This window comes from Petromyzon marinus, chromosome 45, assembly GCF_048934315.1.
Source record: "Petromyzon marinus isolate PM22_M1 ecotype Great Lakes invasive population chromosome 45, UKy_Petmar_22M1.pri1.0, whole genome shotgun sequence".
Lineage (NCBI taxonomy): Eukaryota > Metazoa > Chordata > Hyperoartia > Petromyzontiformes > Petromyzontidae > Petromyzon > Petromyzon marinus.
Genome location: NC_133711.1, coordinates 3,013,368 through 3,037,992, shown reverse-complemented (window position 1 = coordinate 3,037,992; position 24,625 = coordinate 3,013,368). Strand labels below are relative to the sequence as shown.

The 24,625-nt window shown below is 48.5% G+C and overlaps 1 protein-coding gene across 1 annotated transcript in view; it reads right to left on the bottom strand.

Annotated features, from left to right (window-relative positions):
* LOC116952043 (phosphorylase b kinase regulatory subunit beta-like) overlaps positions 1-24,625 on the bottom strand; it is a 139,998-nt gene that overhangs the window by 64,243 nt on the left and 51,130 nt on the right. The window contains exons 5-10 of the mRNA XM_076074042.1: positions 23,610-23,717; positions 19,987-20,067; positions 17,745-17,860; positions 16,554-16,617; positions 9,613-9,708; positions 6,365-6,562 (exon numbers count right to left, since the gene is read on the bottom strand). Coding sequence (XP_075930157.1) covers positions 6,365-6,562; positions 9,613-9,708; positions 16,554-16,617; positions 17,745-17,860; positions 19,987-20,067; positions 23,610-23,717 — 663 coding nt within the window. The remainder of the gene's footprint in view (positions 1-6,364; positions 6,563-9,612; positions 9,709-16,553; positions 16,618-17,744; positions 17,861-19,986; positions 20,068-23,609; positions 23,718-24,625) is intronic.

Genomic DNA, 24,625 nt, shown 5'->3' with positions numbered 1-24,625 from the left:
CTTCTTACGCACCGTACGCATGTATGTTTAACTTCGGTCACACCGTGCGTAGCCAACCGTGCTGATCGCGTTTCAATCGCTCCCCTCGCGCACTCAGAGGTGAGAGCTTCCCTGCAGTGGCATCTTCTTGAAAGGGAACAAAATCACTTTGGTGGCGCTGCTGCTGCTGCTGCATTGGCAGTGATGCACAAGAACAGTTAACTAACAACTCATCGCATCAGTCAGGAACACCGTGGCCTGCAGAAGAGAAAGCATATGTTAGAAGTACGGTGCGGTATATAATTGGCCATTGTAGACAGCACACTGAGAGGCCAGAGAGATTGAGCGGTGTACCTCTCTGGCCTCCTTATGCGCTGTGAAGTAGGGCCATTGCCCAAAACGTCGCGGAGTCGAGCACGGCTGCATTGCTGGTGAGTGATGCTTAGACTTAACCGTGTTTAACCCGTGGGTCACTATCACTGGTTATCACGGTTAACGTCGGCAGTACACCTGAGGTGGTTAATGCTTTCATCATTCGTTGCGATTGTTTTATTTCTCCACTCCAATTTTGGACTGTCGTAAAAGAGTAGGTGGGTTTCACCCGGGGATATATCAAAATCAGAATAATTATGTATAACGGAGGAAGCGATGAGCGATAAATCTCTTTTACACAAGTCCAGTAGGGGGCTGGTCAGAACGGTACAACACATACTACTAAAACACACGATAGGAGTGCAAAGTATAGGAAGGTTCAACTAATCACTTACAAAAATATACAAATAAAACTAAACTACTTTTATTTTACCAGGTAGAGCCCCACTGAGCTATTCGCTTATTTTTCAGAAGCGACCTGGCCACAAATGATAGCTGACCATGTGGACATTTATATCAGCATGGCTCATCATGTGAAAATGTATAGCAGCAAAATAATCTAAATCGCCTCTTGAGCATAAAAACAAATTACTTGAAGGGACGATGGCCAATGGACTAGGCTTGTGACAAGAGTGGCAGCTAAAGGACGAATCATACACTCGAACAATCACCAGGCACATCTCTGCTCAAATCCTCAAACCTGACGAGACCTTCCGTTCTGAAACTGCCACCAGAGAACAAATGACCCAAACACGTGGACTGTAACTACACCTTTGCCTCAGTGTGACAAACCAGCCCGGGGAAAACCTATCCAAATCAGAAGCTTTATATTGGAGGAATCTGATGAGCTATGAAGTTATTTTTTTATCACAATTGTCCAGTACGGGCAGGTCAGCAAGTAATTACTTTACTTGTTACGAGCATATACTATATACACCTCTCACATGATAAAACAAAGACGGCCACTGCATCACGCGCTTTGGGATGCACTTCTGTGGCTGTCTGGAACGCTGTTAAGAAGCCACTGGAGTTGTGCACTTTTAAATCTTCTCGATTGAAAACTCATTTCTTTAGAACTGCTTTTTGTATTTAGTTTGTTGTCCTTCCCCCGCACACTCCGATTAGCACGGTTGGCTACGCGCGGTGGAAAATAAGTTGAACATACACATACAACCAAGGATAATAATATAAAAAAGGAGTGCTACAATAACCTGGGGTTACAGGAGCCGAGTTTCGCTCGGAGGAGCGTGTGTTCGGCGAGTGGCGGCTGAGCGCACCGTTACCGAGTAGCCCCGTTATTATTTTCACGCTCCATTTGCCGGCGCGGCCACGCGCGCCGTGAAGCCAGCGCCGCGGCTCGCTTCAAATCACCTCTCCCTTTTTAACCAAAACGGAAATCAATGTTAATGTAAGTGGCAGTGCGGGCTGGGGCCCTGCGGCCGATAGAAGTGGGGAGAGGGGGTGGTGCTGGCGGTGGGTTGGGGGTGCGGGGGGGGGGGGGAATATCCGCACCGCCGCCCCCACGGCGAAGTGATTTAGCACAGCGTGGCGATGCGCTCCATCATCTGTAAATATTCAACGGCGGTAGCCTGAGCAGGGTGGAGCGGGGCACGCGCGGGGGGCTCGCGGCGGTTTGGGGGGCTCGCGGGGTTAATGTCCGCGTCAGAGCCAATGAGGCGACAACCCCCCGGGAACCCTGTGGGTTCAAGCGCCCTCGTGTCGCCGGGCGCGCGTCTCGGCCGATATCTGCATTGTGAAATAGCTGAGCCGGCACCGTTGGGGTGGGGGAATCGTGAGGTCACGCCGTGGAGGTCGAGGGGCAACATGTCAAGAGGATGATGCACGAGTGGTTACACTGAGCCGAGACTGGCGAGGGCAAGGGTTCGAGTCCTGGAGCTGGGTGTGTCTCAGAAGGCTGCTGCGCCTGTAAATCACCGAGCCAGTACCTACGAACATCTGCAAGTTAGCCTGGGCGCTGGTTGACTTGACGAAGCTTTGCAGATAATGCCAAAAAAAATGGAGCGAGTTAGAAATTTTGCGCAGACAAGAATGGGTGCTGCCATGGTGCAACGTTGAGCAACGCTGTACTTGCAATCCAATGGTCGGCAGGTCGGTTCCATCAGGGGTCAGAGCGGTGAGCCGGTACCGCTGAGGTCCTGGGTTTGAATCCAGATTTCAACCGCCTGCCATTAGCCCGTGCTCTCAAGCGTAGCGAGTTGATCCACTCAGCCCGATTACCAATGTATGCACAAAAAAACCCCACCGTATTAATACTTTGCAGCAGGATGGGTGGACTAAAGATGCACTTGAAGAAGATTATGCAGAAGTAATCATGGGATATCTGCTTCTGCAGACTAACTTGGGTGATCCACTGCTTATTAAGAATTGGCAGTGACAAGGCCCAGCGGTAACGAGTTTACTGCTTCTTGCAGGGCCTCGCAGTTCGAATCCAGCAGCCGCCCTAACTATGGCTGTGATAACCACGCGGCGTCACTGCTTCACATCAATGTTCCCGTGATGTCATTCATGAGAGCAGACCACTGCACGCAGGGCGTCTCGGTCCAAATTTGAACATTCACACTGCAAATCACCAAGTTGTGATTGCATGCAGAGTAATCGTTACCCCCTGTGAACACTTGTCAGGACCCTGCTGAAAAATCATCCTCTGAGATTCAGTGAGGCTTTCCTGGATACATTTAAACATTGTCACCATCATCGCCATCACGGCCCCGATGAACATAGTCACTGTTATCATTTGCCGTGGCCATTACCATAATCACTGTCAAATTTCTGGGACCTCCTTTGCCAGTACCAAAGTATGAGAATAGGTGCTCCCCTTTTTTCTGGCAACAAAACAGGTGTTAAGATGTTAAAACACCAACCTGAAACCTTTTACAAGGAATCATGTCTGCATTAACCACGTATACTTGTGGTCAGAATGCAAACAAAAAACATACTCTGATAGTATATGAAACTGATTGGTCCAAGCCAATGCATATACAGTCGTTTTGGAATACGTCGTGTTTTGACGAGAAAAACATGTCTCGGGATACGACGTCTTGCTAGGGATACGACACGCTTGCTAGAATCTGTATGGGTCGGGATGAGTCACCGCGTACCCACGTAGACCCCGTTCACGACTGAGACAAAGCGCCGCTCCTCAGTCTGCCTGTAGATCTCGTTCAGTGAACAACCCTTGCTATATTTTTATTTCAATTTATTTATGCATTTATTTTAATTTATGTATGCATTTTAGTACTAAGTAGTGTCTAAATTATTTTTATACAACCACATTAATGTATAATATGCCATATAAAATATAATTTATTATACTCTGGAATGCATTATTTCCTTTCCCTATTATTTATCATGGGAAACATTCGTTTGGTATTCGTCATTTTGGGTATAAGTCCTCCTACCTTCTGGAATTAATTAACGACGTATACCGAGGTACTACTGTACTATCAGAGTATGTTTTTTTGTTTGCATTCTGACCACAAGTATATTGTGGTTAATGCAGACATGTTTTGTTGCCAGAAAAAAGGGGAAAAACCTATTCTCACTGTCAACATTATCATCATCATCATGGACTAATTTATTTTGTGTTTACTTTTTTGTTGTTTGTGCTTTGATGCCATTTCTTAATTTTATTTATTTTTAATTGTGCTTGGTAGAAGGATTTTCATTTTCTTTGTGTCTGTGTGTGTGTTGGACTTCTTTCGTGCCACGCATAGCCAACCACGTATATGGGATTTGGTCCTTATATTTCTAATTAATGTACAGCGTTGTGGGATGCTGCTGGCATGAATGACACTGCTATATAAAATATTATTATCATTGTTGTCACGTAGATTAGGTTGGCGATGCACGAACTGGGTTAACCTCTGAGATGTTTAAGGAATCTAGGTGCTGCCCCCCCCCCCCCCCCACCGCTGCCCCCCACGACTTCCATTTGGCAGCGGTCGACGGCAGTAGCGCTCCCGACCTACCCCCCAGCTCCTGTCCTCCTGCCGGCCTTTGGCCATTTCATCGACGTTAGAAGCCGGAGCCGATAAGTGGTCAATTGTCAGCATGGTGGTCAATAGACGACTCTATTTATTTAAGAAACCAATTCGCGGCTTAACAGGGGGGAGGGGAAATGCTTCTGAGAGTGGGCCTCGCCGTACGCGAGCTCTCACGCCGATTGTTTGCAGTGGCTGAGCAAGAAAAGCTCCGTCGAGCTGCACCGAGAACACTCACTAAGCCCTCCCCTCTGTAGAGTCTGTCCACGTTGCGCACATTGCACACCCGCCAACCCCAAACGGTACAACTCAGTGAGGCCCCCCCCGACTGAAAAATCCTTGGGGGGGAAAAAAAAAAACAATGAACTGATATGGAAACTCAAGAGACAGGGGCGCCACAATGGCGAGATGTTAACTACCTCGCCCGGTAAGCAGGAGGTCGGGAGTTTGATCCCCCAACTTGACGGCCGCTATATATATGGAGTTTGCCTGTTTTTCCCCGTGGTCGCGTGGATTTTTCTCCGGGTCCTCCCGTTATTCCCTACACATTTAGAAACACGCTTTTAGAACAATTGGGCTGCTTATACATTCCCACGTGATAAGCCACTTCGTCGAGATATCATTGGTGGCCAGGTCACTTCTGAAAAAAGAGCCCAGTGGGCCTTACCTGGTGAAACCCAAGAAACCGAGAAGGAAACCTAAGAAACCGAGATTGACCCGTCCCGTATTCACGTGCATTGCAGCTCTTGAAATAGTGGGGGATTTTTTACCGAAAAAAATGGCTTTGCTTGTTAATTTGGTTGCCGGCCCCCCCCCCCCCCCGATCTATCCACTGCTGGATGAAGCCGCCGCCACGCCGTTGCGATCCCTCTAGTGAGAAACCTCCTCACGTCGTTGCTGTTGCTCGTGGCCCTGGCAGTGACACTGTGGGACGTCTTGGAACACAACGGCTGCTGGCAGTGACACTGTGAGACGTCTTGGAACACAACGGCTGCTGGCAGTGACACCGCGGGAGCTGACCGCAAGTCAAAAGTCGGAACCTTCCACTCGGAATGCTGTGCAGCACGCACTGGGGACAGGAATGCGGTTATGGTTGCATTGCAATCGGATGAAGGTCATAGCTAGGTTAATCACCAGAAATAAAAAAAAATGTATGGCTGCTAACGGAGGAATAATGATTCAATTAAGATAAACATTGCCATAGCAAAAAATGTACGAAAACAAACAAAAGAACTGAAGAGCAAAATTAAATTAAAACGTTGAACTTTTTCTGCGCATTTTTGTTGTCTTTTTCATGATTTTATCCCGGTTTTTCTATCGGCGTCACATCATGAGACAAATGTTCCATCAGGACCGCTCGCAGAGCAGTGGAACTGTCTCATAGACAGCAGCCCGTGGAAGCGGATACTGCAGAACTAAAAAAATAATTCAACAAAACTCTGCTAAAAGGGAGGAATGTAAGACCATTAAACCCATAACAAAATGAAATTACACTAACAAACACTGCAACTGATAAAGAATTGCACTACACGTGAAAACAGAGTAAAATAAAGCAAAAAATGTATTGAGTGGCACCTTACTACTCACCAAACAACACACCTACTGACCTACCCACCTGTTCACCTACAACTCACCTACAACTCACTCACTTTCCACTCACTCACCGACTCACTCAGGATCCCCACCACCACCGTCTCTTCTTCTCAGCATCGATGCCCTGTCCACTACAATTCTACGCGTAGACCTGTGGTGCATTTCTCAACTCCAGTGAATAGTGGGGGGGGGGGGGGGGTGGGGGTGGGGGGATTGTCTCGAAACTCACGGCAGTGGCTCCGGTTTAACAGCCAAACGACGTGTGTTGTATGCACGTGTGTTGAACTTCTTTCATGCAGTGCGTGGCCAACCGTGCTAATCGGAGATGAAACCCGGACAGCCGTGCCGTTGACGAAAACAAACCCGGATTGTGAGCAGCGGCACCGCCGCCACCGCCGCGACTGTCACGAGCTCGTCACCTTGATCTCGGCGGGGCGGTAGTGCCGCCGGTGCTCCTCCTCGAGCGCCGTGCGATATCCGTCGCGCAGGAACCTGCGGAAGCCGTAGCGGCCGCGCAGCTTGCGCACCACCTTGTCCAGTGCCTGGTGCCGCAGGGTGTCGTCATCGACGGCGAATGCCGGGTAGCCAAGCACCGGCAGCAGGGCCGCGTCGGTGTTCTGCAACGCAATCGGGGGGATGTAACCGTAGAGCGGCGCTAACAGCGGCGCCACTCGCGGCGTGAAGGGCCTGGGTTTGACGAGGAAAGGCGACGACGTGAGGTCTTTCGTCGCGACCAGGACCGAGAGGGACGGCAGCGGCATGGCAAAGGATCTAGCCGGCAGTGGATAGAGCACGGCTGCTGCTGAGGATGATATTCACAGCTAGATTTGCATTAATGTCAATTTTGGGTGGCGAGGTGGTGCAGTCGCAACATTTGTGCCTCGCAGCAAGAAGAACCTGGGTTCATTTCGTAACTCGGGTGACTTTCTGCATGGAGTTTGTATGCCCCCCCCCCCCCCCGTGGCTTTCCTCTGGATTCTCTGGTTTGCTCCAATAGCTAATACAAAACAAATTCCACAGTGGAACTGGTATTGGCCAAAACTTCCCAATGCTGAAAGATTACCAGAAAAAAATACTCAATTGAGGTGACACACGGCAGAGGCAACATCGCCCTCTACTGTGAAAACTTTGGCAGGACCCTCCTGAAAAAGAGCCTTGAGACTCAGTGAGGCTCTCCTGGGTGAAAAAGCAGAGTAACAATGAGGATAATAATAATAAACTGTTCGTGACCGTAACTACATTCAGTCAATGAAATGCATTGCACTCCACTCTGACAAATAAATACATCCTCCAATAATTCGGGAGCATGTGGGTGATTTGTACTTGCTATGTAAAATGACGGTCTGATTTTCAATTTAATTTTCAATACGGATTTTTTTTTCAATTACATTGGGACATATAGGCTTGAGTTACAAGCACGGCAATCTGCAGAGCGCACTGTGAAATCGCCACTCAATTTGTAATAAATGCCACGACGCCCTTTAATTAAGCAGCCTGTCAGTTTAACACGTAGGCTTTCGCGACCAATATTATTCATAATAAAGGTTTTAGGGTTAGATCGCGTTATTTATAAATGTGTCGTAACCCTCCACCACCCGACACGGCCAATCAACGTGACACTTTTTTTACTGATTGGCCGTGTCGGGTGGTGGAGGGTTACAACACATTTATAAATAACGCGATCTAACCCAAAAACCTTAATTATGAATAAGCAGCCTGTGTTGACTAAAGCAAAATTGGATGTGTTTTGAGCTGACAAAGCGTGTCCAACTGTCAGCGCAGGCTCACGCATGCGCACACGTGTACACGCACACACCAATGCCCTCCAGTGCCAAGTGTCTCTCTGCGAATACGAGCCATGGGGCGGCAGACTTTATCCGTTGGTCAACCTGAAGCGGTGGTGGAAATTCCACATTACCATGGATGACGACAGGGCAGGGCTTATATTCCTCGCTCGATATTTTCCCATGACCAAATTTAAAGGGCGTGTGACATCAATACATTTGTCACGTAATTTGACAAGATCTGACCTCCAAAATACTCAACTGCGATTATGCAGACAGCAGAAACCATTGCCCCATAGTGGAAGACATTCCCCAGGCCACTCTTAACACTCATGCTGGTCTCTTGAGTTCACACCTGGTTAAATGAAATACATTTTCACCCACTCATAATCTCTTATCGTTTACTCATCCACCATCTCACTCACCCACTCCATCATTCACTCACTCATTCACACACTCTTGAGACTCACCCCGGTCTCTTGAGTTCTCACGTGGTTAAACCAAATCAACTTGAAACTTGCAACAGACATGTGTGCGTCCTCATTGAAGAGAGTTTATCTTAAGGCATAAGGAAGTACATTTTTTAAACTTCCGCGCCGGGAGATCGATTCAAACCGGTGACCTCTGGATTGCAAGCCCCGTGTGCAGACCACTGCACCACTGGGAGTGGTGGTCGTAGTAGTGGTAAAAAATAAATAATCAAATATAGAAAATGTGCTGCGCGGACACCGCTCCTGACAGCCGCAGCCCACGGAAGCAAACCTGGCCAGATGTAATTAGAACGTGGAATTGCTGCCGATAAATCTCCTCCCGCTGGGTTTAAGATTCCGGACCTGTAATCTGCTTAGGGCGGTTTCCCATTCCCTCTCCCTGCCCACTCCACCACCATGCTTCCAATTGAGCTGAAGCCGGGCGCAGACACAATTAGTCCAGTTTGGAAATTAATTATCCTCGCCGCGTCTGTTCTACCGTGCCACAGCGCTCGCTCGGCGGGCTCGGAGCAAAAACTCTCCCTGTGGCCCACGAGCGTGACACATTCCGGTGTTTAGTTTGTTGTCCTCCCCCCTGCACCTCTGATTCGCACGGTTGGCTACGTACGGTGCGAAAGAAGTTAAACGGATATACTTGTGCTTTGGTAAGAGCGCACAACCCAAAGTTTTGATGCATTTCTATCCCTAGCGCATGATGGCAAAACAGTACGTTCAGGAGCTAAATGCTGATGTCGAGGTCTTCTAGCCGTGAGTTGATTCACTCAAAGATCTCATCCGATCAGTTTCTGGCCTTTAAAAAGCCTTTTTTTGTGGAATCTAGCTCCACTGATGACATCTGGCTTCGAAATAATGACGTCCATTTCGCCGAGATGACAGTGTTGAGTTTAAGGTGACTCGAAATCACGTAATCCTGAGAGTTAAATGCCGATATTTTTTTTTTGCATCGGGAAATTTGGCCAATACCAGCTGTGGGAAGAAACCGGAAAACCTACAGGAAACCCGTGCAGAACAGCAGGAGAACAATACAAACTACACACGGGGATGTGCCAGAGTTGGGACTCGAACCCAGGTCCTTCTCGCTGCACCATCACCACCCTGTGACCATAACGAATTGGAGAGTATCAAGTTCAAATCGTTGTGTCAGTGCCATCGAGTCAATGTTGCACTGTGGTTTTTACGCGATGCTTCCGTGGAACCGTGTCACTGTCGTGTTGTTGTTGCGCTGTTATTTTGCGGTTTATTTTTGTTAACGTCTTTGCGTTGTTATTTATGATTGCTGGGCTGCATATATTTTGCGTATATTGTGTTGTGTTCTTGTTGTGCTGTTCTGTTTTTGTTGTGTTCTGTTGTGTTCTTGTTGTTGCCAATGTTATTGTTGCTGTTGTCACTGACGTGAGAGCGAGACTCGCGGGGCAGCAGGGAGTGCAGCGTCTGTCGGTTGCGGTTGTGAGCGTCCGTGTCCACGAAGATGACTGACCAGGAGCAGCCCTGCACCACCAACAAGATCAGCATCACCAACAACAACATCAACATATATACACACACACACACGCACAAAGATAAAGATCCCCCGTATTGCCTTAACAGACTGCTGTGACAAGTGCTGTTAGTGAGTAGCACCTATGAAGGCCGGGACTGCACACGAGGGGGTGGGTGGCTAGCACCATGCCCGACCGCCTTTGTCTCCCCAGTGGCGAAGCTTAAATACTGCACCAGGTACTAATTTGAGGCTGAGTCGACCTAGGGGAGACCCAGGACAGGTTCAGAAAATCGTCAATGCTGGTGGCCGTGCGAAGGACTAGAACTCGAGTCGCCGGGTTCGTAGCACAGCATGCTAACCACTGTGCCACCGCTCCCCACACGCGCACATATTTACACACACAGCCTATGAGTAAAGAAACCGAAACACGCCAGATCATTCAGTGGGGGGCGATTCATACGCCATCTGAAAATAATGTGCACTTCTTACATCGATTAATCTGGAGTGCAACGATAACATTTCTCGATAAGCCATTGTACAACAGAGCTTTAATACAACCAGAGCTGTACTGCACCGCACCATAGCTCAAGAACCACACCAAAGTCGTTTGTGTGCAGGTCTACCCTTAGCCGTAGTTCACCCTCAAGTTTGATTTAAAATTTCCCGTCGTTGCTGATGAAATCACAGCTGCCGGTGTAGAGACAGCGTTTGGCCTTTATTGCTTTGTGCTGACGTTTGCAACTCATTTTATTGCAAACGCATCGCGAAATATTGGCTGTCTATCCATGACAATGTCTCCTCTCTTCTTAATGAAATCGTTCTCTCTCCACGATCAACAGCAACAAAAATTCCAGCACTCTCGCTTTTACTTTTCATTCTGATTGCTATTCAGGGGTAAAAACAAAAATTAACAATAACAACAGCAGCAGTAGCAACCTGGGCAGGCAAATCCAAAATATTATCCTGTGCGTGTTATCATATATATTATATATTATCCAGCGTAATGCTTATTTTTTATTTCAATGAGTGGGAACAAATTTTAAATACTTTTGTCCAAGATATTGTCATTTCCTACCATAAACGTCAGAGGAGCACAGAGAGTAAAAAAAAATGCAATCGTTAATAAAGAATTTCTAAATAATCGTTTGTTTGTTTCTCAATGCGCTGATCCTGGTGAGGGTCGCAGCAGCAGTATATTGAGTAGGGCGTTCCAAACCTGCCTTTCCCTGGCGACAGACTCTAGATCTTCCTGGGGAATTCACAGACGTTCCCAGGCCAGCTGAGCAACATAGTCCCGTCAGCGGGTCCTGGGCCGGCCCTGGGGTCTTCGCCCAGTGGGACGTTGCTGCTGCTGCCCGGTAGAATTCCAGGGAGAGTCTACCGGGGGGCATCCTTGCCAGGTGCCTGAACCACCTCAACTGGCTCCTCTCAATCCGTCGGAGCAGCGGCTCGACTCTGAGGCTCTCCCGGATTACCAAGCTCCTCACCCAATCACGGAGAGTGAGCCCGGCAACCCTGCGGAGAAACCTCATTTCAGCCCCTTGTACCCGCGATCTCATCCTTTTGGTCATTACCCAAAGCTCGTGACCATAGGAGAGGGTGGGAACGTAGATAAGCCTGAAACCGAGGGATTAGTTTGAGAACTCAGCTCCCGCTTCACTACCACGGAACGGTACTGCGCCCGCACCGACCCGCCGGCCGATCTCCTACTCGCACTTACCATCACTCGCGAAAGAGACCCCCAGGTACTTAAACTCCTCCACTACGGGCAGCTGTTCCCCCTCACCTGGAGAGCACAATGCACCATCTCCCGGCAGTGAACCATGACCTCAGATTTGGAGGTGCTGATCCTCATCGCAGCCGCTTCACACTGGACATCAAACTGTTCAAGTGCACGCTGGAGATCACAGACTGACGAGGCAAAGAGGACAACGTCATCTGCAAAAAGCAGCGATGCCAACCTTTATGCTCCCGTGCTTGATACTCTCCATACCTCGGCTGCGCCTTGATATCCTGTCCATGAAAATCACAAACAGGAGTGGAGACAAGACGCACCCTCGGTGGAGTCCAACACCCACAGGGAACGACTTTGATTTAACTGAAAGAATACGGGGAAAGCTCTCACTCCAGGAATTGAGGGACCAGATAGCACACGTACCCCGCAGCACCTCCCACAAGACATGGCGGGGAACACGGTTATATGCCCTCTCCAAGTCTACAAAGCAGAGATAGACTTGAGAAGCATACTCTCATGACCCTTCAAATATTTTTGAGAGGGAAAAGAGCTGGTCCATTGCTCCACGACCCTGACGGTATCCGCATTGTTCCTCCTGAATCTGAGGCTCGACCACCGGGCGTAGCCTTCTCTCCAGCACCCTGGCATAGGCTTTACCTGGGACACTGAGCAGTGTGATCCCTCTATCGTTGGAGCACACCCTTTGGTTTGAAAAAATAGGGACCACAACCCCAGTTTGCCAATCCAGAGGTACTGTAACCCGCCTTCCATGCAACATTGAAGAGGTGTGTTAACCACAGCACTCCTACACTGTCCAGCGATTTTAACAACTCTGGGCGAATCTCGTCCACCCCAGCAGCATTTCCGCTATGAAGGCCCTCGACCGCCACAGCGACTTCAGCAGCCGTGGTGGATCCGACCCCCCCCCTCCCCCCCCCCCAGCTGTTTCCAGGGCTGCCTCCTGAGACGAGGGCATGTCCACCGGGTTGAAGAGCTCCTCAAAGCGTTCCTTCCACCTCTCGACTATCTCCTTAGTTGAGTTCAATGTTACGCCGCCACCCTTACTGAGAACAGCCTGGGCCACATTCCGTCGACCTCTCCTAAGGAATCGGATGGTTTGCCAGAACTTCTTTGAGGCTGCCCGGTAGTCCCCCTCCATGGACTCTCCAAACTCCTCCTACGCCCAGCGGTAGCGACCGCTACCGCTGCCACCCTCTTGGCAAACCGGTACCTCTCAGCCTGACAGCTTCTCTCACAACTGGTGTCCACCAGCGGGTCCTAGGGTTGCCGCCATGACAAGTACCAACTGCATTCAGGCCACATCTTTTCGCAGCCGCATCGATGATCGAGGTCCTGAACATCGTCCACTCGGACTCAATGCCCACGACCTCCCCTGGAGCATCGGAGCTTTCCCTGAGGTGGCAGTTGAAATCTTTCTGCACTGGGTCTTCCACCAGACATTCGCAGAAAAGCCGCACTATTCGTTTGGGCCTTTCACGTCGATCTGGTTGGTGCCCCAAGCGTCGGATCCAACTACCACCAGGTGGTGATCGGTTGACAGCTCTGCCCCTATCTTCAACCGAGTGTCCAGAACATACGGCCTTAGGTCTGCTGATACAGCTATGAAGTCAATCATTGAACTTCGGCCTAAGGTGCTCTGGTACCAAGTACACTTGTGAGCATTCTTGTGTTCGAACACGGTGTTTGTTATTGCCATTCCAGAATTCCAATAACATCTCACCGTTCGGGTTCAGATCAGGGGGGGGGGGGGGGCATTCCTCTCAATCACGCCTCTCCAGGTATCTCCATCGTTTCCCACGTGAGCATTGAAGTCGCCCAGCAAGACTGTGGAGTCGGTAGGCGGCACTCTTATCGAGCACTACACCCACTGTGAGACCGACTATATCTAGTCGGTACCTTTCCACCTCCTTCACCAACGCTCCTTCCTCCCCAGTGACGTCCCACTAGCGAGTGTTCATCGCCAAGGTCTGTCTGAGACCATCCCTCTCCCTGCCATACTGGCATCGCAGCCACCCCTCAGCCTTCATCCTGCGGATGGTCGGTCATTATAACATAAGCGCTTATTAAAAATGTCCAGGGTTCATTGCTTGGTCAGTCAAAACTAAATGTGTTGGCCATGCGTGTACATCTGACGTTCTATAGAGCACTTGGAGACGCCTTATTGATGTGCAGTGGGGCATTATAATAATGATTGACCCATCCATTTATTTTTGTAGCACATGTAATGTACTTGAAATAATCTTACGTTTAATATTACCTGAAATTTTCCTTTTTTTAAACTGACAACATCCGAAGAAAATCCTGCAGAAACGTTTTAAAATCCAACGGTGCCTCCCACTGCCCCCACAGGTGAGGAAGTCCGCCCGCGGAGGAGAAGCCGGCATCCAAGCGGCGATGAAGTGGCGTGCGAGTGCATCGAGTAACGAGACAAAACGTTCTTCTGGGTGGCGATTAAACAACTACGACTCTGAACTGAACAGTTTATTTACAAGGTAAGGCCCTCTGAGCTATATAGCTCTTTTTTCAGAAGCTACCTAGCCACAAATTATAACTCAACGAAGTGGCTTATCATCAAGTGAAAATTTACAGCAGCCAAATACTCTAAACGCGTGTTTCTAAATGTGGAGGGAAAAACCGGAGGACAAGAAGAAAAATTCACTCGACCACGGAGAGAACATGGAAACTCCAAATGTACAGGCATCAGTGTCGGGCTCTAACCCACGACCCCATGCATATCAGGCGAGGTAGTTAACAACTCGACGCCCCGGCACAGGTTTTGGGAGATTGACGATGACGACGATGATCTCCATGATTATGAAAATTATGATGATGATGTACCAAGCAGACCACGTGGAGCAATAACGCAACTCCATCTAGGCCACTCATCATTCTCTGTGTCAGGGCACATACTTTGCACTCGCCCTTGTACATCATACAAACAATCACTGCATACCCTCGCTCACATTTATATAAGTTTTTCACCTCTTTGCACGTTTGCTTCTTTTAACCCTATTTGCTGATCAAATCATCGTTATTACATTTGTAAGCATATCTGTCTCGATCTGTCAATGTAGCATACATCAGCAATTTAGTCTACCTTGCTTAATGACAGCTGGAATAATACTCAATTATTATAATGACGCTGGCAATTAAAGTCATGTTACAAAGCCCATCGCAGCCACACGCGAGTCCAATTACACCGTCATTATTGCAGACTGAATTTTAAAAACCATTAATTCTCCGATAAAAGTCCCTTGGGCTTTACGGACACACGCGCCAACTATTTTATTTAGAAACTATGGTTCTTAAAAACGTGGCATTTTAACGTCACTCTACGATATCAAATTACTTGGATAGTTTTGTTTTTTACTTTTTGGGATATTTTTTTCCTTTTGGCCGTCACGTCAGGTTGACGGATGGCTGCCCTCGATGAGGAAATATCGGCCTCTAATGGCTGCAGGGGTGATGTGACCCCCATTACATACGACAAAAACACATTAAAAAACATTCTTATGCACGCGATTCGATGCACGTGTCGTGAGATTAATAATCGATATTAATCGATAAACCCATACATTTCACTGCAATGTTGATCTGCATGCACTTCTGCACGCATTCCACCATATGAAAGGGGAACTTCCACCACTGGCGCAGAACCTACAATTGAGATAAGCAAGGAGACGCTTGCAGTGTAACTGCTTCGAGGTTTTTTGCGGTTTTGTTATATTGCTCTCCGACGTGTATTCGGGCTCATGGCACACACGTTTCGGCATTGTGTTCCGACGTTTTAGTTAATGGAGAAGCCTCCATCATGCAGAGAGAAACGTCGGACATCGCGCTTAACAGCACGCGGTAGTTACAACCCAATATGTAATGCTCGTCTCGATTACGTACGCGACATCCGTCCTGGTGAATCTGGAGGGTGAGATTGGGGATTAAGCTCGAGAAATGAGCGAATGGGACAGCGAATGCGGCAAGGGCGATTGCTTTGGCAGCAACGCTTAGGGTTGCCAACTTTCCTCTTCCCAAATAAACGGACAAAAGCGGCAAGGGGTGGAGCAGGGTGGGGGTGAGATTATCCGCTTGATGAAACATTGCAATTTTACACTGATAAATCTCATTCTGCACCAACGTGGAGGATCATGGACAGGGCTTGATTTTAACTGGGTCTGTCCTTGCACACTACACCCAGCGTGGCTCTCGCTGTGGCGGCTAGTCACGTGCCAAGAGAGAGTGGCTGTCAGCTGACCATGTGTCCTGGTGCAGCCTTAAAGAAATTGTGTAGCGTTAATGTTCCTGGCGAGCAATGCTCCGCTCTGTGGGTCGCACTTTGGACGCGTGCAGAAGCGTGGTGTTTTGACGTCAAATCAGAGACATCGAATGAGTATTGTACCGCAAGGTCGATTAACGAACAGTCTGGTTTGAAAACCAAACATCTTGCAACCAAAGTAGAACTGGACTATCCGACTCTTTTTAAGTAATCGATTACCCCCCCCCCCCACCCCTTTTTCTCTTGACTATTGTTCCTCTTCACTCACCTTCCCTTCCCCGTAAAAGAAGCCTATGCTCCTGCTGCTCACAGTCGCTGTGTGAGTGAGGCAGTGAGCCCAACCTTCTCCCCTTCCCAGAACCCAGGAGCACCGAGTTGGGGTTTCAGTCCACAGAATTTCTGTGCCCCTCCACCTCTCCCTTGGTGTGGTTTGTGCTTTGTACCGGGCTCTTGTCAAATAAATAAATAAAAACATAAAAAGTACACGATTACGATCCTGATTATCGGTTGGATTTACTTAACTAATCGGATCACACAAAAATAGCCGTTCTCTCATGTGGTTGCTGGACGGGAGGTGATGGCCTGGTCTTGGAGACGTCATTGGCATCATCAGGCACGTTATAACTGGGTGTGGCTCGTAGAAGGGTTTCCAGCCTTCAGGAGGCAGGATGTGGAGATGGCTACCATTTTTTCCAGCAGCCACAAAATAAGAATTCAGTGGTATTTTTCAGTGGATTAATCAACTAACGAAACGCAAGCAACACCCACACACACCCAAACAGCTTCCACTGCCACGTGTACAACGGCCGTTGCTCTGCACACATCACCTGAGGCCCAAACAAGTTGAATCCGTTGATGGCTTCCAGCGCGGCCTTGGCAAGGCCCACAGAACTGCAGGGACAACGAGAGGAGTCCACTCAATTAGCAACGTTTTTATTTATTTCTGTTATAATGAACAGCCATGCGTGCACCTTCATTTAGCAGTGGATTGATCAATCATGGTTGATGATGATGATGACGATGTTGATGTGAAGCATACATTGAGTGTGTGGAATTATATTGCCCGGATCTGGTGAGGTGGTGGCTCTGAGGCAAAGTGGTAAGGTATGAGTTCAAATCCCAGCTGGGATCGTTCCCCCTGATAAAATTAAAACCAAGACCAGGCCATCACCTCCTTTGGCCCTTGCCAAAGGAATATCCTATTTCCACCAGCATTGGTGAGAGCATGGAAAAACTATTTACAGGTATAATTTTAATTTAGAAAATTTGACAAAGCATTGTTTAATTTAAATCTAAGGGGTTCTGCATCCCTCAACCAGATGAGCTGTATACCACGTGTGTGAGACTTGAGGGATTTGCTCTTGGGACCTGTAAATTAGCCCCTAAGCCAGAACTAAACTAGGCTATGAACCAGTCCCGAAAAAAGGCCCGAAATGACCCCCTAAACTAGCCATGAACCAGGCCCTAATGCAGCCGACTAAATTAAGCCAAAACCAGGTCCAAAATAATTCCTAATCAAGATCCTAAGCCAACTGCTTAAGTAGGCCAATATCAATTATTATTGCGAAAGAACTATGTCCTAACCCAGACCTAAAATCATCCCTAAACCAGGCCCCAAATCAGTGGTTGGTTGCAACTGAACCTTAATCTCAATCCAGTTAAATCGGTGCAAATTAAAGAAGATTTCCACCAAACTTGTTCCATGCAATTGCATTGCTAGAGGCAGTGGCAAAACTATAAACTTCCCGAGGGGTTGTGGTGCTGACATGTCCTACACGACAAGTGGGGTCCTACATTAGTCAATGTATTCTCCATGGCAACTATCAAAAGAACACCAGTTGTGATGTTCTGAGGAGGGGGAGGGGGTGTAACTGGCCCCATCGCCTCCCAACCTTGGATCCACCACTGTCCATCTGCAAAAAAGAGCTTCATAGCTCATCAGATTTCTTCAGTATGAATACATATTCTGATTCTGATGACCCAGGCCACTGAGCTGGCCCTGGTGAGCCCGGTCCCACCTGGCGTGCAGCTCCGTGCTGCCGTTGTTGTATTTGTTGCCGCGTTCCCACATTCCGAAGTCGGGCACGCGGTACGCACGCTCCACGCAGTACACCAGGTTCTGCACAAACGTCACCTGCACGGGGTGGTGGGGGAGGGGGTTAAATGGGAGGTGTGGGGGGGGAGTGGAGCATTTGGGATGGAGGAGACAGTGAGCAGGGGCTTTCGCTTCATCCAGAGTGCTGCCCGGCCGCGGATAGGTGCATCATCACTGCTGGATGAAGGCCTCCCCGCCAAGCTGTTGCCACCTCTCATGCTCCTGCGATGTAACGTAACACGTGGCTCCTCGACGAGAGCTAATTCCATTGCTCCATTTCTGCGGTGAACGTCCTCTTTGACGCATGCCGTCCCTTGGCTGCCACTACGTTAATACTTTTGCCCATCGGCCATCGTCAACTTGTAACGACGTTATCATGCCCGAGACCCACGTATTTTTCTTAATCATATTTTGTTTCATCAGACGAGAACTAAGAGACCAGGATAGTCCTGTTTATAAGAGTGACCTGGGTGCCCTCCTTTGGTCAATGAGAGGTCTCTAACATGTGGATGTTCTCCTTGCGGATGTTATCCGTGTGGATATTCTCTGTGTCGATGTTCTCTGTGTCGATGTTATCCCATGCATTGTCTGGCAGACATCGTTCATATAAAACCAGGTGAAAGTCCTGTGAGAAACCTGCGTCACAGAGGCAACTCAACACATTTATATAGATATAAAAAAACATTAACAACTACAATATGATGTATGGTGAGACTATTAAACATTACGTCTATATATCAAATTAATTCTGCTTAGCAGTCTATGAGTTACTCCACATAAAGTGGATGCGATGTACATTCCTAGATTGCCACGTGTGACGGCACGTTTTTTTTTATTAAGCAGCACTGTTCCAATGCATGGTCATATTGAACGCTGCTTGCATAAATCTTGCAGACTGCAGGCTCGTGTCAATTAGTGACTCCAAACGGGCATCAAATAGAGGTAAGGTGGGCGGTCCAAACGATTCACTGTGGCAGCGTTTTTCGCAAACGCCATTACTCGTGACCCACCACCACCCATCTCCTCTATTTACCAGAATCTATCACTCTTCAAATACAAATGAAGCCATTATACGCTGCTTCAAATTAAAACTGTGTGTGTGTGTCGTGGGGAGAGGTAGAGTAGCAATTAGCGCGCTGTGTTATGAGCCTGGCGACCGGTTTCAATTCGCAATCACGGCCAACACCGGTAATGATTATCTGAACCGGTCCTGGGTTTTCCTTAGGTTGACTCAGCCTCAAATTAGTACCTGGTGTGGTGTGTAAACATCACCACTGGGGAGACAACGGTGGTCGGGCATGGGGCTGTCCAACAACCCCCTCGTGTGCCGTGCCGGCCTTCATAGATGCTACTCGCTAACAGCACTTGACCCGACAATCTGTTGAGGCTACATGGGGGATTATTTTGTCAATGTGCAAAGAAACAAAGAGAGTTACATGAAACAGTGTTTACCAACCATCAGGCACGTGCAGTGTGTTTTAACAATTTATATTTGCTGAGAGGTCAAATGGGAAGCGTGGTAAGAGGCACAGCTGTAATTTGTGATAGATGGGTTTTGGAAACCCAGCTTGAGCACTATGCCAGATGACCACTAAAACCTAGGTTAGCATCCGGACTCCAGCCTTCCGTGAGTTGTGTGTACTGTGCTGTGAGTCTGATGGGCTTTGCCCAATCACCAATGAATGAATATACAAGATTAATCAGACTATTGTTGTTTTACTTCAGTCAGCCGAGCCCAGGAGTCGATAACCTGCAGCTCCAGAGCCGCATGCGGCTCTTCAAGGACCGCTTGGTGACAATATGTATTAAGGACCACCGTCTCGTATTCACATTGCATTGCGGCTCTTGAAAAATAGAGGGTTTTTTTTACTGAATTCGAAACAAAATTATCTTCTTGTTATTTTGATTGCTGACCCCTGGCCTAGCCCAACCCTGAGCACTAGGATTGTAAATATAGAGGATGACTGACACACGGCCAACTACACTTCACCAAGCAAGCGTGAAGGACCTCCGTCAAGAGCTGGATGAGAGGTTCTGCAGCATCATCATCAAGTTGAGCACTCTTAAACCTCTGTTGTAATTTTTTTTCAAAGCATTATGGGTGGCCCAGTGCATTGTAGAATATTTTGTTTGTCACTTGTTTGTGTTTTTGTTTGTTGCGTTACCTCATCGGTGTTGTAGATGATTTGCAGGCCCGAGGACGTCATCTCAACGAGGTAGAGGAGGAAGAGTGAAAGGGCATCGATCTGACAACAAGACAAAGATCCCCCGTATAGCTTTAATAGACTGTTGGGGCAAGTGCTGTTAGCGAGCAGCACCTATGAAGGCTGGCAAGGTAAACGAGGGGATGGGGTGGCCAGTTCCACGCCCGACCGCCTTTCTCTCCCCCAGTGGCGATGTTTACACACCGCACCAGGTACTCATGTGATCCCGAGTCGACCTAGGGGAGGAGGCCCAGGACGGGTTCAGATAATCGTCACCGGTGTTGGCCGTGAGCGTGAATCGAACTCGGGTCACTGGGTTCATCCGGCGGCATGCTAACCACAACGCCACCACTCCCACAATTAATTCACAAATACACACACATACATACAAGCACAGAAACACAAACATTTACACCCATACCGACACATGCAAGCAAATGCACACATGTATAAAAACACAGACACACAAACATAAACACCCATTGATATACACACACACATTAACAACATCAACAACATCTGCCTTCGTCACTTCGTGACTAAGGTGCTTGTGCCAGGCTAGGTACACTTTGAGGCCACATGAAGTGATGAAGGCTCACTAGTAGGCGGTCACGGAACAGATCCAGGTGTTACAGGTTCACTCAGTGTGGTGACTTGAGCATGTACAAACAAACACATACAATATGCTACCACCATTGTACGACTACGACAGTGATGGCCTTACCACAGTAGTGCTGGTGCCAGTCTAGGTGCACTTTGAGAATGGCAATAGCTCGCTGGCAAGGGTTAACAATACGGAGTTGATTAACACACACACAATCCAATCAAGAGACGTCTATCGACATTCGGCCGTATAGAGTTCAGAGATAAGTGCTGTTGGGGAGACATCAATTAAGGGCAGCATGGTGCATGAGAGGCCAATGTGGGCCAGCACCCTCTCCCAGCCACCTTTGTCTCCCCATTGCTAATGACCACTTGCCACGTGAAGAGGGTACTAACTCCAACTGTGACAGAATCAGAATCTGTGTTTATACTACGAGGAATCCGATGAGCTTTTTCAAGGGTGTTCAGTAGGGGTATGGGATCAGAACGTTGCAGCAACACACAATACAATAACATGATAGGAGTGAAAAGTAAAATAAAGGTAAAGGAATCACTTAAAAACATGTACAAGTAAAACTAAACAATAAAAACAAATCTTACCATGTAAAGCCCACTGAGCTATTACCATCTTTTGTAGAAGCGACCTGGCCACAAATTATAGCTTATCGAAGTGGTTTGTTGTATGGGAATTGATAGCAGCAAAAGCATCTAAATAATCTAAACGCATGTTTCTAAATGTGGAGGGGAAAACCAGAGGTCCCGGAGTGCAGCTCGGCTGAGATTTGTCTCCCAAGTGCTGATGTTTTACACACCGCACAAGGTACCTATTTAAGGCTGAATCGACCTTGGGCAGAGGCCCAGGACCGAATCAGATATTCATCACCGTTATCAGTTGTGAGTGGGAATCGAACTCGGGTCGTCGCGGGATTCGTAACGCACCGCGCTAATCACTACACTGCCGCTGCCCTCCCCCACAATGTAAACACAGACACACACATTCACTCCATTTCACTGGCATGGCTCGCCGTGACCTTCTACCAATCATCAAGACGCTGCTTAAGCGGGGAACGAATAGAGATTTCCGAGGCGGGATGAGTTCTGGACATTGGGAATGCGAATATGACTCAGGCTCAGAATGTGTGTGTGAGTGTTTGGACTTCATATGATAGGACAATAGATTAGGTCAGGCGGTCAGCTCCGGAGCCACATACGGTTCTTTAAGGATCGCTCCGTGACATTATTCATGAAGGACCACTGTCTCGTATTCACCACAAGGTGCATTGCGGCTCTTAAAATATTTAGGTTTTTGTTTCCCCTCCAAATTATAATTTTTTTTTAACTCTTCTTGTTATTGTAGTTGCCGACCGCTGGGCTTGGCGATCAGCCCCGAGAGGGGGGTGATGCACTCCCATTTAAATTAAAACAACCAGGTTCTCTTTCCAACATTGCAAGCAAAAGACACATTATCATTATTATTATTCCAAATTTTTTCTAGAGTGGTGGTTGAACACAGTCCTCAACACGGGTGGAGGAATCAACGCGTGAAGTCCACGCGAACAGTAACCATGGCAGGAGCGTTAGAAGAGTGATAAGGAGGTGACCGACTGCTTATACGTGAGTGACCGTGTTTATATATGGAGGAGCGGTAATGTAGCGACTAGCACGCTGCGCTACGAACCCCGGGCAACCTGAGTTCGATTCCTGCTCACGGCCAACACCAGTGACGATTATCTGAATCGGTCCGGGGCCTCCCCTAGGTCGACTCAGCCTCAAGTGAGTACCTGGTGCGGTGTGTAAAAACATTGCCACGAGAGAAAGACGGCCACGTGTTGCGCTGGCCACCCACACCCTCGTGTGCCATTCTGGCCTTCATAGGTGCTCGCTAAGGGCACTTGTCCCAACAGTCTGTTAAGGCTACATGGGGGGATCTTTGTCTTGGTATATATAAATATATACAGTGTATACACAAATCATATAATATGCACACGTGTACATAGAGCCGCCGAGCACGCAATGTTCATTATTGGGCAAGTGCTGCAAGTTGGCTAGCACGGTTGGCTACGTATGATGCTAAATCATTTCTACATATATATTAAGGTAGTGATCATATAAGCCTGAGTCGACCTGGGGGAGACTCAGAAACAATTCAGGTATTCGTCATTGATGGGGATCGAACTCAGGGTCACCAGGTTCGTAGCGCAATGTGCAAACTACTACGCGACCGCTCCCACAAGTACACACAAACGCACACACACACAAATACATACACACAATGCACAGTGAATTGCTCAGACATATTGGTCTCCACAGTGGTGATGTTTTCACACCGCACAGGGTATACTAATTAAAGGATGAGTCAACCTAGAGGAGAGGCCAGGACAGGCTCAGATAAGACGGTGCCAATGATGTTATCCCTGGCCGGGAATCGAATCCTGGTCACTGGGTTCAAATGTGCGATGTGGAAACCTCTGTACCACAATTCTCCAAAAATGCACACGAGACAAAGACTCGCTTCGTAGCCTTAACAGACTGTTGGGGCAATTGCTGTTTGCGAGCACCTTTTAAGGCTGGTACCGTGCGCCCTGAGAACGATTGTTTAAGGGCGCTTTATACATTTCATTTATTATTACAATGGGATGGGTGTTGCCAGCACCACGCCAAAAACGGCCACCTTTGTCTCCCCAGTGGCAATGTTTACACAGCGCACAAGGTACTCTTTTAAGGCTGAGTCGACCTGGGGGAGAGGCCCCTAACCGGTTCAGACATTTGCCTCTGTTATTGATCGAGCAATACGTATGCACACACACGTACACACGTACGCACATACACACGTACACGCGTATGCACGTACACACGTATGCATGTACACACACGTACGCACGTACGCAAGTACATACGTATGCACGTACACATGTATGCATGTACACACACGTAAACACGTATGCACGTACACACGAATGCATGCTCGCATTCACATGCACCTGCAGGTGCCCGTAGAGGCTGTAGTCCAGCAGCTCGTCCCCCGTGTGCACGTGGAACACGGAGTGCAGGCACGTGCTGGGAGAGGGGTCCTGCTTGTACCGCTCCAACTGCACCCGCACAGACACAGCACGACCTTGGCACGGGATACACGTGGCTGGGATAGGTCAGCACTTGGATGTGTGAACCCCCCCAATCCCACTCTGGGTGTCTCAGTAGAGACTCTCTCCCCTCTGTGTGTCTCAGTAGAGACACTCTCCCCTCTGGGTGTCTCAGTAGAGACACTCTCCCCTCTGGGTGTCACAGTAAAGACACTCTCCCCTCTGTGTGTCTCAGTAGAGACACTCTCCCCTCTGGGTGTCTCAGTAGAGACACTCTCCCATCTGGGTGTCACAGTAAAGACACTCTCCCCTCTGTGTGTCTCAGTAGAGACACTCTCCCCTCTAGGTGTCTCAGTAGAGACACTCTACCCTCTGGGTGTCTCAGTAGAGACACTCTCCCCTCTGTGTGTCTCAGTAGAGACACTCTCCCCTCTGGGTGTCTCAGAAGAGACACTCTCCCCTCTGGGTGTCTCAGTAAAGACACTCTCCCCTCTGTGTGTCTCAGAAGAGACACTCTCCCCTCTGGGTGTCTCAGTAGAGACACTCTCCCCTCTGGGTGTCTCAGTGAGACACTCTCCCCTCTGGGTGTCTTAGTAGAAACACTTTCCCCTCTGGATGTCTCAGTAGAGACACTCTCCCCTCTGGGTGTCTCAGTAGAGACACTCTCCCCTCTGGATGTCTCAGTAAAGACACTCTCCCCTCTGGGTGTCTTAGTTGAGACACTCTCCCCTCTGTGTGTCTCAGTGAGACACTCTCCTCTCTGTGTGTCTCAGAAGAGACACTCTCCCCTCTGGGTGTCTCAGTAGAGACACTCTCCCCTCTGGGTGTCTCAGTAGAGACACTCTCCCCTCTGCGTGTCTCAGTAGAGACACTCTCGCCTCTGTGTGTCTGAGTAGAGACACTCTCCACTCTGGGTG